The sequence below is a fragment of the Lissotriton helveticus genome, chromosome 8 (genome assembly GCF_964261635.1).
Source record: "Lissotriton helveticus chromosome 8, aLisHel1.1, whole genome shotgun sequence".
Taxonomy (NCBI): domain Eukaryota; kingdom Metazoa; phylum Chordata; class Amphibia; order Caudata; family Salamandridae; genus Lissotriton; species Lissotriton helveticus.
In genome coordinates, this window is record NC_136069.1 from 21,357,077 (window position 1) to 21,371,108 (window position 14,032).

Below are 14,032 nucleotides of genomic sequence, written 5' to 3' on the forward strand. Positions count from 1 at the left end.
AGGTGGTGGGATTTGCAGCGTGCACCCTAAAAATAAACAGGAATTCTAAATGCTGTCCTTCCTATCAGTAATGTTGTAGCCAAAATATTGCCTTGCAAAATATCTTGAGGGTAAGTATAGATTTATTATCCTTAACTTCAGATATACATACCTGGAAGATATATTGTCATGGCTAAAGAGGAAAGGTACCCCTTATATAGCCTATTTTAGGTCTAAGAATAAGGGGGGAAAAGAAACCACAACTTCTAAATGCAGAATCCCACTAGACCTGTATTTCTTCTCTATTGACTTAAGAAAGCTCTGAGGCTGACCATGAAATGACCATATAAATTCAAAATGTACTCATTACAACACTTACATTCACTTATTTCTTTATTTTTATAATGATTTAAGCACCCTTTGTAAACAATTTTTTATATGAAATACCATTTTATACAAAGCCAATTTTTGTTAATCACAATACGATTCAAAGTTATTCTACAATATTCACTTTTACTTTACTTTCATCATGTACTTGTTAAAAAAAAAATATTTTTATATAAAACAAAAGCTTTTGGAGTTTGCAAATATACTTGTCTTACCCCCAAATATGCGCAAAACCGCTTTCTCCTTTCACACTAAAACATACATTCACTCACATATACCATACACAACATCCCAACCACTTATTACTTACACTAACAAATACTCCGGGGAGATAACTTCCATTTCAGCCGTTGTTGTGACGTGGGTTGGGATCATGCAACAACCAGTCTAAGGACTGGTTGTTGTGGACTGCAAGGGATTTTGTTTGATATAAAAAGAATGTGTATTTTTAACAAGGATATGATGTAAACAAAGCAAAAGTGAATATTGTAGAAAAACTTGGAATCGTATTGTGCTTTAGGAAAAAATGGATTTGTCTATAAAATGGTATTTCATGTAAAAAATGTGTTTAAAAAATGTTCTTAAATGAACAAACATAGAAATAAGTGAATGTAAGTGTTGTAATGAGTACCTTTTGAATTTATCTGTCATTTCACGGTCTGCCCATGGAGCTTTCTTGAGCCGAATGTGAAGAAATACAGGTCTAGTGGGATTCAGCATTTAGTAAATGAGATGTATTGTGAAGGTAAGTTTTGTAGCATTCAGAAGAGGAGACCTGCTTATGTATACTTGCAAGCTACCGACCCTGAATGCGACTGTTATACATTTATGGGGACTGCAATGCACACACTCACAGCTCTCTCTTTCTCCAGGTGCTTCGCTGTCGGCAGTCGGGACATGTCCACCTGGGTGTTCGGAGCAGAGCGCTGGGCCAATCTGGTGTATTATGCCCTGGGCGGCCACAAGGATGCTATTGTAGGGTGTTTCTTCGAAGAGAACAGTTTGGATGTAAGTTGGCTGAGTGTCTGTGGCTGTTGTCGAACGTGTACCCCCAGGGTCACATGCTAGACAATGTTTGACCTGCACTGTGCCTTAAATGGGACATTACACCCTCGCTGAGGTTCTCCTCACATAAATGCAAACATGACAACCTAAAGGGGCTATGAATAGAATCCGGTGCTTAGTCATAGACGTAAGACATAGACAGTCGTAGAAACAGGGACCCTCTCCTCAGCCATAGTTCTGAAGATTACACATTAGAGAAGCTTTAAACTAGGAGCGCACCGTAGAGTTTCTCTGCCAAAGTTTTGAACACGGATTACGCAGTGACCGCTCTCTGATCAAGGTGATATGCCGAATGAAGGGAGCGCAGCTTGCTGGGATCGGGACGCTGTCTGCGATTAAAGACGTTCACTGCCTTATGGGTGGCTGAGTCTCTTTTCTGGCACCACTGCATGATGGAGTGAGGGGAATACTGCCTGGGGAAGGAAGACCGCTGCCTAAGGAAGGAAGATCGCTGCCTGAGGAAGGAAGAACGCTGCCTGAGGAAGGAAGACCGCTGCCTGAGGAAGGAAGACCGCTGCCTGAGGAAGGAAGACCGCTGCCTGAGGAAGGAAGACCGCTGCCTGAGGAAGGAAGACCGCTGCCTGAGGAAGGAAGACCGCTGCCTGAGGAAGGGAGACCGCTGCCTAAGGAAGGGAGACCGCTGCCTGAGGAAGGAAGACCGCTGCCTGAGGAAGGAAGACCGCTGCCTGAGGAAGGGAGACCGCTGCCTAAGGAAGGGAGACCGCTGCCTGAGGAAGGAAGACCGCTGCCTGAGGAAGGAAGACCGCTGCCTGAGGAAGGAAGACCGCTGCCTAAGGAAGAAGGAAGACCGCTGCCTAGGGAAGAAGGAAGACCGCTGCCCAAGGAAGAAGGAAGACCGCTGCCCAAGGAAGAAGGAAGACCGCTGCCTGAGGAAGGAAGACCGCTGCCTGAGGAAGGAAGACCGCTGCCTGAGGAAGGAAGACCGCTGCCTGAGGAAGGAAGACCGCTGCCTGAGGAAGGAAGACCGCTGCCTGAGGAAGGAAGACCGCTGCCTGAGGAAGGAAGACCGCTGCCTGAGGAAGGGAGACCGCTGCCTGAGGAAGGGAGACCGCTGCCTGATGAAGGGAGACCGCTGCCTGAGGAAGGGAGACCGCTGCCTGAGGAAGGAAGACCGCTGCCTGAGGAAGGAAGACCGCTGCCTAAGGAAGAAGGAAGACCGCTGCCTAGGGAAGAAGGAAGACCGCTGCCCAAGGAAGAAGGAAGACCGCTGCCCAAGGAAGAGAGACCGCTGCCTAAGGAAGGAAGACCACTGTCTATACTGAGAAACAGCCTGAAAAGGGTCAGTACTATTCCCTGAATGGAGCAAATACTATGTGCTGGGAGTGAATATGGCACAATAGTGCCTAGAGCGTGATGTATTATTATCAGCCGGCCTCAGAATCTTTTAATATTTTGATGTTACCCAAAGATGGAAGATTTGTTACTGTGTTTAGCCCTTTCATGTCCTTGGGATAATTTCTGACTCGATTCCATGAACGTTACTGATTAATAATATAACAGATGAGTGAGATCTTAGAATTCTCCCCTAACTGCTTAAAAAAGACGTGCACATTCTAACTGTTTTATTGGACTTTTGCTATTATTTTATCATTTTTATTTTGGTTTGTTTCAATCCACTTTATTTCTTAGTTTGATCTCTTTATTTGAGGTCTTCCCAGCAGTACCATTTTGGTTACCTAATCAAACTCCACTTCATATCACTTTATTGGAGGCTCCACTGTGCTTATGAAGCTAGTCACTTAGGTGGCCTGAGAGAAGGGGCCTAGTTATTCACAATGATCGCCTGTAAACCAGTGTGGTCTGGTTTCCTGTGGGACGCTGGATATGAGCACGTGCAATTTTAGTGCAGATAACTTCTGATGATAGGCTAAGACTCACTTTTAACACGCATGATCTGTTGTTGTTGTTTCTATTCCCCAAATATCTTCTATGTTCCTTTATGCTAATCCACCGAAAATTCTTCTTGCTTGATGAATGCCTGCGTCTGCTTGGACCGACCGGTTTTAGTCTGTCTCACTATGGGAGAGAGGTGGGCTTTCTGCGTCTGCATGGACCCATGCTGCTTTCAAGGTTGACAGAATTGAGGCAATGAAGGTGTGCAGATGTGGGAGCAGAAAACCCTATATTGAGAGTGCAAAGAACAAATACAGATCATGCAAAACATTATTAATAGTACCTGCTGCATAGGGTTAATGTAAGAGAACATGAGGGCGTCGGGAAGGCTGCACTTCACTTCAGGGCAAGCATAGCCAGTGTCAAGGAAGAGTGGGACGCGTCTCTGAAGAGATGGTTCTTACTGCCAGGAAAGGAGGTCAGTGAATGATAGGAATTCCAAATACTTATCCTACCCAACATTGAATGGGAAAAGCATAAGTAATGCCAGAATATTCTATGTGATAAAAAGTAAATTAGATACATTAAAGGAGTATGTTGAGAGCTCTTAGTTGAAATAGCTCATTTGGGAAAAGGCAGCCATCCTCAGTAATAGGGAGGGTCAAACCTCTGTCACACACCACACTGCACAATGTTCCACAAGGTCAATCACACAGCTCCAATTATTTTCACACGTATAACTGTCCCATCTGCAGACTCTTGCTTGTTCCCTGGAAAAGCCCAGTGCATTAGAAAGTAAATTGTATGGTTGTTATACTTCCTGTGTCCCAAACAATAATTGCATTTATTTTCCATCTCTCTCCAACACGAGGCGCATACCCAAGACACTCATTCACACCTAACACACAATACTGCCTCAACCCTTCACACACTCATGTACTCTCAACATCTCCGGCCCCTTGCACAAATACACACGTTCATGCCGTCTTGAATCTCCCCAGGTATAAGTTATCTGTGCATTCATGTTTTAGTCTGTGTGTGTGTAGCTCTTATTTCTTTTGTTTGCTGTGTTCCAGCTGTACACCGTCAGCCAAGATGGGACCTTGTGTGCCTGGCAGTGTGACACCGAGCTGGATGGGCTCCTGGCACGGCCCCCCAAGGACACGACAGCACCCACAAAGACCGGCTCTGATAAGAAACGGGGAGCAGAGGATGAAGTTGACGACCTAGAAGAGCAGCAAGGGGAGGAGATCCGTGGGAAGGCCAACCCAGAGACTGCAGAGCGAGCTGGGAAGGTCAAATACTCCAGACTATCAAAGTACGTGGGGTGGGAGGTCAGCACAAGGATGCAGAACAGGGTGTGATTCTGGGTGAGTGTTGGAAGTATAGTGAAAGATAACCAGGCCTTGTGGTCCTTCACAAACACCTGCAAAAACAACAGTTGATGGACAGAATGCATACATTCATCCCAGTACAGAGATCTGGGCCTAAATCCCTCGTTTTTTTGCTCATCATGCCATTCCAGTTTGAACCCAGCCATATGTAAATCAGCCTTGACCCTGTGCCCCATGGGAGCAGCCCAGCCCGAACTGCCAAGCCAGGTCCTCCCTGGACTGGAATCAAGCATCCTATGACCGGTTTCTGGCTATCAGCCGTCTTCAACCAGGATAGCTTGACTCCAGTGGCGTAGTGAGCACGGGACTCACGTCTGAGCATACCCATCCCACTCGTGGTGACAAATGCAAAAACACAGTTGATGGACAGAATGCAGAACAATGTCATACATTCACCCCAGTACAGAGATCTGGGCCAAACTGCATCGTTTTTCTGCTCACCACACCACCCCAATTCAGACATGGCCATATACAAATCAGCCTTGACTCTCTGCCCCATGGGAAGAGTCCAGCCTTAACTGCCAAGCCAGGTCCTCCCAGGACCTGGCTTGGACTTCTGAGTATGGAGTCCAATTTTAAAAATTGCTGCTTCACACTGTATCATTCTAAGATAGGTTTAAACCATGTTTTGAAACCATTTCTGACTATTAGACTATCAGATTACTGTAATATGGTGCCTAGATGGGGCCATGCACCTACCTCCAGTTAATGGGCAAACCTGTTAGACTCTGTCCCCTGCACTCGCTCCCAGAGCCAGTGGTTCCCTCAATGTGCTCAGTTCTTCTTTCTCTCCCCTCGGGCCGCAAACCATCTACAGGTCCTGCTGCACTTGGTGTTCTTTGGACCATGCGGTGCCTTGCCCGTAGCCCTAAACACGTCCAGGAGAGCCGCGTGGACTCGAGTGATGAGCGCAAACGCAATTCTCTCAAGTTTTCCATGTTGCGTGTGTTCCCATCACTCTGCTCCTAGAGGCTCACTCTCTCAGAGAGCACAATCAGCTTCTCGTCAAGAGTGCTCTCCCAGAGGACCGGCATGCTTATTCATTGTCTGTCTTGCCCTGTGCACTCACCTTTGTTGTTTGCATTCTTATGATAATGTTGGTGTCACCCTGTATGAATTGGACTGTGGAATGTGTGCTTTTCGGTCTTGCCCCGAGTGCTATTTAATGGTGTCTAGGTGCTTACCCACATGTTAATCTAGCTGTCACTGCGCTCTCTGTTTACACTTGTTTTCTGCTTTTCAGGCAATTTTTCAACAAAGAGGGGGATTTTAACAACCTGACGGCAGCTACCTTCCATAAGAAGACGCACCTCCTGGTCACTGGCTTTGCTTCCGGCATCTTCCACCTCCACGAAATGCCAGATTTCACCCTCATCCACTCACTGAGGTAAGTGTCCACTTCTGTCAGCACAACACACATGGCCCCTTCCTTTACCTTCGCAAAGTAGGGTGGTCTTTTACCCCCTGGTGATAGAAGAACTTGGCAAGTTGTCTGGAGACTTGGCAAGTTGTCTGGAGACTTGGCAAGTTGTCTGGAGACTTGGCAAGTTGTGTGGAGTCTTGGCAAGTTGTGTGGAGACTTGGCAAGTTGTGTGGGGACTTGGCAAGTTGTGTTGGGACTTGGCAAGTTGTGTAGAGACTTGGCAAGTTGCGTGGAGACTTGGCAAGTTGCTTGGAGGCTTGGCAAGTTGCGTGGAGGCTTGGCAAGTTGCGTGGAGGCTTGGCAAGTTGCGTGGAGGCTTGGCAAGTTGCGTGGAGACTTGGCAAGTTGCGTGGAGGCTTGGCAAGTTGCGTGGAGGCTTGGCAAGTTGCGTGGAGGCTTGGCAAGTTGCGTGGAGGCTTGGCAAGTTGCGTGGAGACTTGGCAAGTTGCGTGGAGACTTGGCAAGTTGCGTGGAGACTTGGCAAGTTGCGTGGAGACTTGGCAAGTTGCGTGGAGACTTGGCAAGTTGCGTGGAGAGTTGGCAAGTTGCGTGGAGAGTTGGCAAGTTGCGTGGAGACTTTGCAAACAAAGCAATTGATTCCATAACATCTGAGACAAGGCTGCGTCAGGCAAACCTTCATCTGGGAGACATGCTTACAAGGAGTGAATGTCTGAAGCTGGGAGAACACTTGCTCGCTCTTGCTTACTGTCTCTCTTGTTGTGCTCTCGGCAGTGTACGACCCGTACAGAGATGACTCAAAGATTTTTGAGGCGTTACCTTGATTATCTCCAAAGTCCTACTTGACATAGGGTTGTTGGGTGGGGGTGAGTTCATCTATACCATTGACATGTATGTTCTTGTTTGTGAATTCAAAATGATTCCGAACTTCTATTATGCTTGCGGTTTATATGAAATATTGTGTGTAATGCGGCATGGGGATGTTCAGTTAGTATTCATTCTGTTATCACATAGATGGTTTTGTGCACCATGATATAGCATTTGAGTGTCCATTATTTGCGAGCTGGATAAAATATGGATAGTGGGTAGAGAGCCGTATTTACTCGCGTGTGTAGAGTTCCCTAGGATGTCACCCTTATCTTTTTCCAACTTTCACGTCTGCCTTGGACCAATAACAGATCTTCTAAAAAAGAAAAAGTGGTCAAACATCTCAGTCCAATGCCGCCAGTGCACACATTTTCTGATAGGGCAGCTGAGAGGGGAGGTGATGCAGTCAATACACAATTTCCTTTATGAGGGGGTGCCATAGTCTCTAACATTAGGTCTGGTATAAGCGCCGCTCTCTTCAGCTTAATGAAAACAAAACTGATTCAATTAGTTGGAAGCAGGGATCTGCAGTAATTGTTCGATCTTACAAGTATGATCTTGCAGGGCTTTCATCAAGTTGATTCCCATCACTCCTCTAATGCCCGCCAATACCTCTAGTTTTGAGAATGTGCACGAGGGCTCGGAGGCTTCTACCCCCTCTCAAGCAGTCCCCTGGTTTCCGTCCTAGTGTGTGCGATCCGTCTTGCATGCGATGCACCTACGTAATGTTTTGTGGTCTGTCCCTTTGCTCTGTGCTTACCAGGGACAGTTGGTCCTAATGAAAGTCTTTTTCCATTGTTTGTGTCTCATGTGATCTTAGACCTTTTTCTCATTGCTTCTTCCACAACATTGGTTGTGCCAGTGGTCTTATCTACAATGGAATAATGTCTTTGAAACCCATTTCTGGGAGCTAGGGAGTTTTTTGCGGATCTCTCAAATTGGGTAAGTTCTCCTGGTGCTCCATTCCTCACCCCTAGCTGTCGTGCACCGTGTCTCAGTTGTAAACAGTGAAGCATTCATTTTCAGGGATGCCTTATGCTTCTTCAACTTCCACAGAGGTCCTCGTTGCAACTCTCAGAAATAAGTCTCTCAGGCCATGACGTACCCATTTTTTCACTTATGCGAATCGGGAGCAATCTTTTCCAGTAGCAATATCCTCATGGGTTAATAGTAAGGTTCGTGTTGATGGGCGACATGCCAGCTGTACCCTGTGTTAACTGGTCTCAGGTTGCCAACATGACCCTTGTAATGACCCTTGTAACTAACGACAAGTATAGATTCTGTCTTAGTTGACTCCGAGGCATCCAAGGTTCCTTCCCCAGAGGACCGTTAGTAAGGTTCTAGTCAATATTGCACCAAAATTTGTCTGTTTCCCCTTTCAGTTTGGAAGTAATGCAATATTTGGGGAAACCCAGGACTACCCTATTGAGAGGTTTGATGCATTGTTTCCGCCTTAGCCTCCGGTATTTATTGGCACATATTAAGTTATTGCATATTTCCTCCAGTTTATTGAGAACATTTTGCCTCACCAGGAGCAACAATGTCTGGAAAAAGTATAATATTTTAGGTAAAATTTTCTAAGCCAGGGTTTTTTCTAAATCTAGTCTTCCGATTACTTTCAAAATTGCCTATATTGAGACCAGGGCATGTAACTTCTCAATCTCTAGTGCAGTGACTTTGACAGATTCATAGCTTGCAAAAGTTGTCTCTGAGACTGGATTGGAAGCCTCTGCTGAGGTTAGAGTTGGATGTGTGGAAGGCCCTGAGTTTTTCCATTCTCTTCGTTGTGTATTTCTCCAGTCGCACTTTTGATTTCTGCGCTCTATTGCTTTGCATGTAGAGCCTTCAATTTACTTGCAAGACGCTTGCTATCTCCCCTCTGCCCCCGTGGTACAAAGCCACTCACCCTTTGTGACGATTAAGTTAGCCCTGTCATGCTCTAAGATACAGATCAGTGTGCATGTGAGGTGTCACAAGTCCGTCTTGGAGGAGTTTCCTATTTTTCTCCGCTGCCAGTTGTATTTCCTCAAAACACACAAGATGATGGACGGAATGTTGCATATTGGCAAAACATTCACCCCCAGTCACAGTCTGGGTTTAATCCATCGTTATTTTGCTCACCACGCCACCCCAGTACAGACATGGCCATATGCAAATCAGTCTTGACCCTGTGCCTCATGAGAACAGTCCAGCCCAAACTGCCAAGCCATGTCTTCCCTGGACCGGAATCAAGCATCCTAGGACCGGTTTCTGGCTATCAGCCAGGATAGCTTGACTCCAGTGGCGTAGTGAGCACAGGACCCACGTCTTGGCATACCCTTCCCACATAGGGTGAACAGCAAAACACACAAGATGATGGACGGAATGTTGCACATTGGCAAAACATTCACCCCCAGTCACAGATCTGGGTTTAATCCATCATTATTTTGCTCACCACGCCACCCCAGTCCTAGGATGCTTGTTTCCAGTCCAGGGAGGACTTGGCTTGGCACTCCAGGCTGGACTATTCCCAAGGGGCACAGGGTCATGGCTGATTTGCAAATGGCTGGGTTCAAACTGGAATGGCATGGTGAGCAAATTAAAACGATGTATTTAGGCCCAGATCTCTGTACTGGTGTGAATGTATGACATTATTCTGCATTCTGTCCATCAACTGTTGTTTTTGTATTTGTCACCCCGAGTGGGACGGGTATGCTCAGACGTGGGTCCCTTGCTCTCCATGCCACTGGAATCAAGCTATCCTGGCTGAAGAGGGGTGAAACCCCGAAAACGGTCCTAGGATGCTTGTTTCCAGTCCAGGGAGAACATGGCTTAGCAGTTCGGGTTGGACTGTTCCCATGGGGCACAGGGGCCAGACTGATTTGCATATGGCTGGGTTCAAACTGGAATGCCATGGTGAGCAAAAAAACTATGGATTTAGGCCCAGATCTCTGTACTGAGGTGAATGTATGACATTGTTCTGCATTCTGTACATTAACTGTTGTTTTTTCAGTTGTATTTCCTGGCCCAGACTCAATATTGATGAGTTTCACGTTTCCTTCAAGTGTGCAGACTCTTTATTAAAGGGAGAGGATGTGGCCTAATGGCCAGGGCGTTCGACCTCGAAGCAGGGAAACCGTGTTCGAGTCTCAGCAGGAACACTCAACGTCCTGTGATTCTGGGCAAATCACTTAATCTTCCTGTGCCTAACAAAAAAATTAATGTGTCTGTCTGTAACGCACTGGTGCTCATGTAAAGCGCTCTGATACCTACGGGTTTAGTTTGCGCTATTTAAAAAAAATTATAGCATAAATTAAAGTGCAATTGATTTTCTACTTTAGAACTTCCCACACCTCCCCTTTTTTCTCTGTCACGTGTTTCATTAAAGGTTCCCTTTCACACTGTTGAGTTCTCAACTTGGGGGTGTGCGTGGTCCGACAGCATCTGCTTTCCTTGCTTGATTGTCATCCAAATCTTGCCATCCAAATCTTAGATCAAAATGATACTTGCCTCCTCATCCTTCTTGATCTCTCGTCAGCATTTGACACAGTGAAACATGAGAACTTACTCGATCTCCTAAAGACAAGAATGGGCTTCTCTGGGACTGTGCTTCGTTGGTTTACTTCCTTCCTACACAACAGGTCCCAAAAATTCAAGAGCAAAAACCTGATGTCTTCACCAGTTCCGGTGTCGCTAGGTGTCCCCCAAGGATCCTGCCTATCCCCTACTTTGTTCAACCTAGTTATGGAGCCTCTCACCACCCTGCTACAAACATCAAATGTACACTTTCACATGTACGCCGATGACACTCAAATATATCTCAAGTTACATTCCCCCAAAGACATCCTGAGTCTGAACTCTACGATCAGAAGCACCCAAGCCTGGCTGGCCGATAACCACCTCAAACTCAATGCTATGAAGACTGAGTTCCTCCTAATCTCACCTCCCTCGAAAATATCCTCCGCTCAAACATGGCTTAAACACCTAACAGCTCTCAATGTCCAACCGACCATCGTGGACTCAGCAAAATCCTTAGGCATAACACTTGACACCAACCTCAACATGCAGCAGCATATCAGCAAGGCTACCAAGGGGGCGAACTTCCAAATAAATACCTTGAGGAAACTGAAACCTTTCCTTCCAGCAAAAGACTTCCAAACAGCAGTACAAACTCTAGTCATTCCTCGCATAGACTACGACAGCGTGGCCCTCTGCGGCCTCCCCCTAACGACAACTGCACCCCTCAGAGCGTCACTAAATGCGGCAGCGAGACTCATCACTGGATCAAAAAAGCAGTCGCATATCTCCCCTGACTTCAAATCCTTGAACTGGTTGCCTCTTGAAGCCAGAATACAGATGAAAATTGCCTGCATGACGCACAAGGCTATACACCTGAAATCACCCAGCTACCTCTCTCATAAGTTGACAATTTCCGGGGGGGTCCAGAACTACCAGGAGCTCAAACAATCTTCTGCTGAAACCGCGAAGATTCCGGAAGGAAAAAACTTACAAACGCTCCTTCTCTGGAATGGCGCCCAGGATCTGGAACGCACTTCCTCCTGAAACAAGGCTCATCTCCTCCTCCCTCCTTTTTAAGAAAGAAGTCAAAAGTATCCTTATGGCTAAATACACTTGAACAATGCGTTTGACTTACACTGCGAACAGTACTCCAGTATTTTATTATGATACAGCCTATATATTCCTCTGCACGTGTGTTTTGACCTATATTAGTCTAAAGTGCTTAGATCTTTTTTCCCCATCTCTGGATAGTTACAGCGTTTTTGTTGTCATACGCTCCAACTATGCCTTGCTACCTCTTACCTGTACTATACGTAATATTTTTTGCTATGTACTTGATCGTGATGATCTTGATGATGTTTACACCTACCTCTGTAAAGCGCTCTGTTATCTGCAAAGATCTTGTTCGCGCTATATAAAACTTTCAAAATAAAAAATAAAAAATAAATTGTCTCTAGTATATTCACAAGTTTTTTTGTCTAGTTAAATCTAATTATTCTTGTGTATGTGTTGTGTGCCGCAGAAAAATGTGAATAGTTTATGCTCATGTGCGGTTTGTTAAGCCTAGTTCTTCAACTCCCCCCATCGCTCTTGTGATGGCCGGGGGTTCCTGCTAGTCTCTGTTGGGGTCTGTCTCTCTCAGCATTCATTACTAAGTTCAGTTCTCCACGATTATCAGGCCTGCAGCAAAGTTAACTCGTTCTTGAATGGCACGAGGGTGGGAGCCCTCTGCCTCACATCCCAATGCATCATGGTAAATGCAGTGCATAATAACACTTTCTTCAGTAGTAGTCTTTAATTTTTCACCGTTGTTGGTGCAGCTTATGCTATGTAACTCTAGACACATGTTTCTGAACTCATTCCTTCATCAGTAGAGAGCAACAAGTCACTTTGGGGTGCTGGAAATGCTGCCCAAAGTCTTCTCAGGTCTCTGTACCAGTCACTGGTAAATACATCACTTGCATGTAGCACTAATTACGTAGTTTGGTATCTTTGATGAATTCAGGTGCAGCCCATAGTTACAATGAGCTATATCGTCTGTATGACGAAATGAAAAGAGGATGTCATAGTTGCATGGAAGCCAGTACTGTTCTGCGGGTCCCTTTGTCATCATCCATATCTGATCACAGACTCTTCGTTTGTTGCTGCCCGCAGCCTATTTAACATATTTACTGCAGTTCTGTATCCAACAGAAGGTGACATAATGTCATGCGTAAGACTGTTGGATACAAGGCTGCAACACTCAGTACTAGGGAATGTCTTTATTTATTTATTTATTTATTTATTTATTTTGAGAGTTTTATATAGCGCGAACAAGATCTTTGCAGATAACAGAGCGCTTTACAAAGGCAGGTGGAGGGCAGGGGAACAAGGGGGCATAGTGGGGAGGTGGCTCAACATGATCATGTACATAGCACCAATATAGTATATAACATAGTACCAATATAACGTATAGTACAGGTATGAGGTAGCAGGCATAGTTGGAGCGTAAGTCATCAACAGGATGTCTTTGGGGGATTGTAACTTGAGATATATTTGAGTGCCATCGGCGTACATGTGGAAGTGTACATTGGATGCTTGTAACAGAGTGGTGAGAGGTTCCATAACTAGGTTGAACAAAGTAGGGGATAAGCAGGATCCTTGAGGGACGCCTAGCGATACCGGTACTGGGGAAGACATTAGGTTTTTGCTCTTGAATTTTTGAGACCTGTTGTGAAGAAAGGAAGTGAACCAGCGAAGCACAGTCCCAGATAGGCCCATTCTTGATTTTAGGAGTTCGAGTAAGCTCTCATGTTTCACTGTGTCGAATGCCGAAGAGAGATCAAGAAGGATGAGGAGGCAGGTATTGTTTTGATCTAACATTTGGATGGCGTCGTCGATAATGTGAGTCATAGCGGTTTCAGTACTGTGCCCTGCTCTGAAGCCTGATTGGTGTGGGTTGAGGAGATCAAACTGTTCTATGTGCTTTGTCATTTGCAGTTGGACGCATTTTTCTAGCAGCTTGGCGAGAGTGGGAATGTTGGTAATCGGACGGTAGTTGTTTAGATCGGTGGGGTCGGCTGTTGGTTTCTTCAGTAAAGGTGTAACTTGACCAACTTTGAGGGAGTCCGGGATGGTTCCTTGTTGTAGTGAACTATTGATAATTTTAGTCCAGAGTGGGAGTAGCAGAGGGATGAAGTCTTTTACGGCGTTAGCAGGAAGAGGGTCAGTGAGGTGATTGGATGGTTTTAGAGTGCTGAGTATTCTGCCAATTTCTCCTTCAGAGTAGGTGTCAAAGGATGACCATGTCGCATTGTTTTTTAGTTCAATGGGTGTTATGCAGTTGGGTATTGAGTGCAGGCTTGCGTCATTGCGGAGGTCTCTCTTTATATTGTCAGTTTTATTGTTGAAGAAAGCTGCGAAATCTTCACAAGAAGGGGTAGTGCTGATAATGTCGACCGCTGGGGGTTGTTCCTTAGATTGAGATCGAATTAGTTCGAACAATTTACTTGGACGGTTTTTGGCTTGGTCTAGCTGGATTCTGAAGAACTCTGACTTTGAGCGTTTTATTTTCCTGAAGTATGCATTTCTCTTTTTCCTAAGAGTTTTGAGATGCAATGTCGAGGGA

General features: G+C 45.6%; 1 protein-coding gene across 1 annotated transcript in view; it reads left to right on the plus strand.

The window, feature by feature from the left end:
* The window catches only part of PWP2 (PWP2 small subunit processome component), a 163,963-nt gene that overhangs the window by 68,137 nt on the left and 81,794 nt on the right, over positions 1 to 14,032 (plus strand). The window contains exons 6-8 of the mRNA XM_078656408.1: positions 1,239 to 1,374; positions 4,362 to 4,603; positions 5,923 to 6,066. Of these exons, the coding sequence (XP_078512534.1) occupies positions 1,239 to 1,374; positions 4,362 to 4,603; positions 5,923 to 6,066 (522 nt within the window). The remainder of the gene's footprint in view (positions 1 to 1,238; positions 1,375 to 4,361; positions 4,604 to 5,922; positions 6,067 to 14,032) is intronic.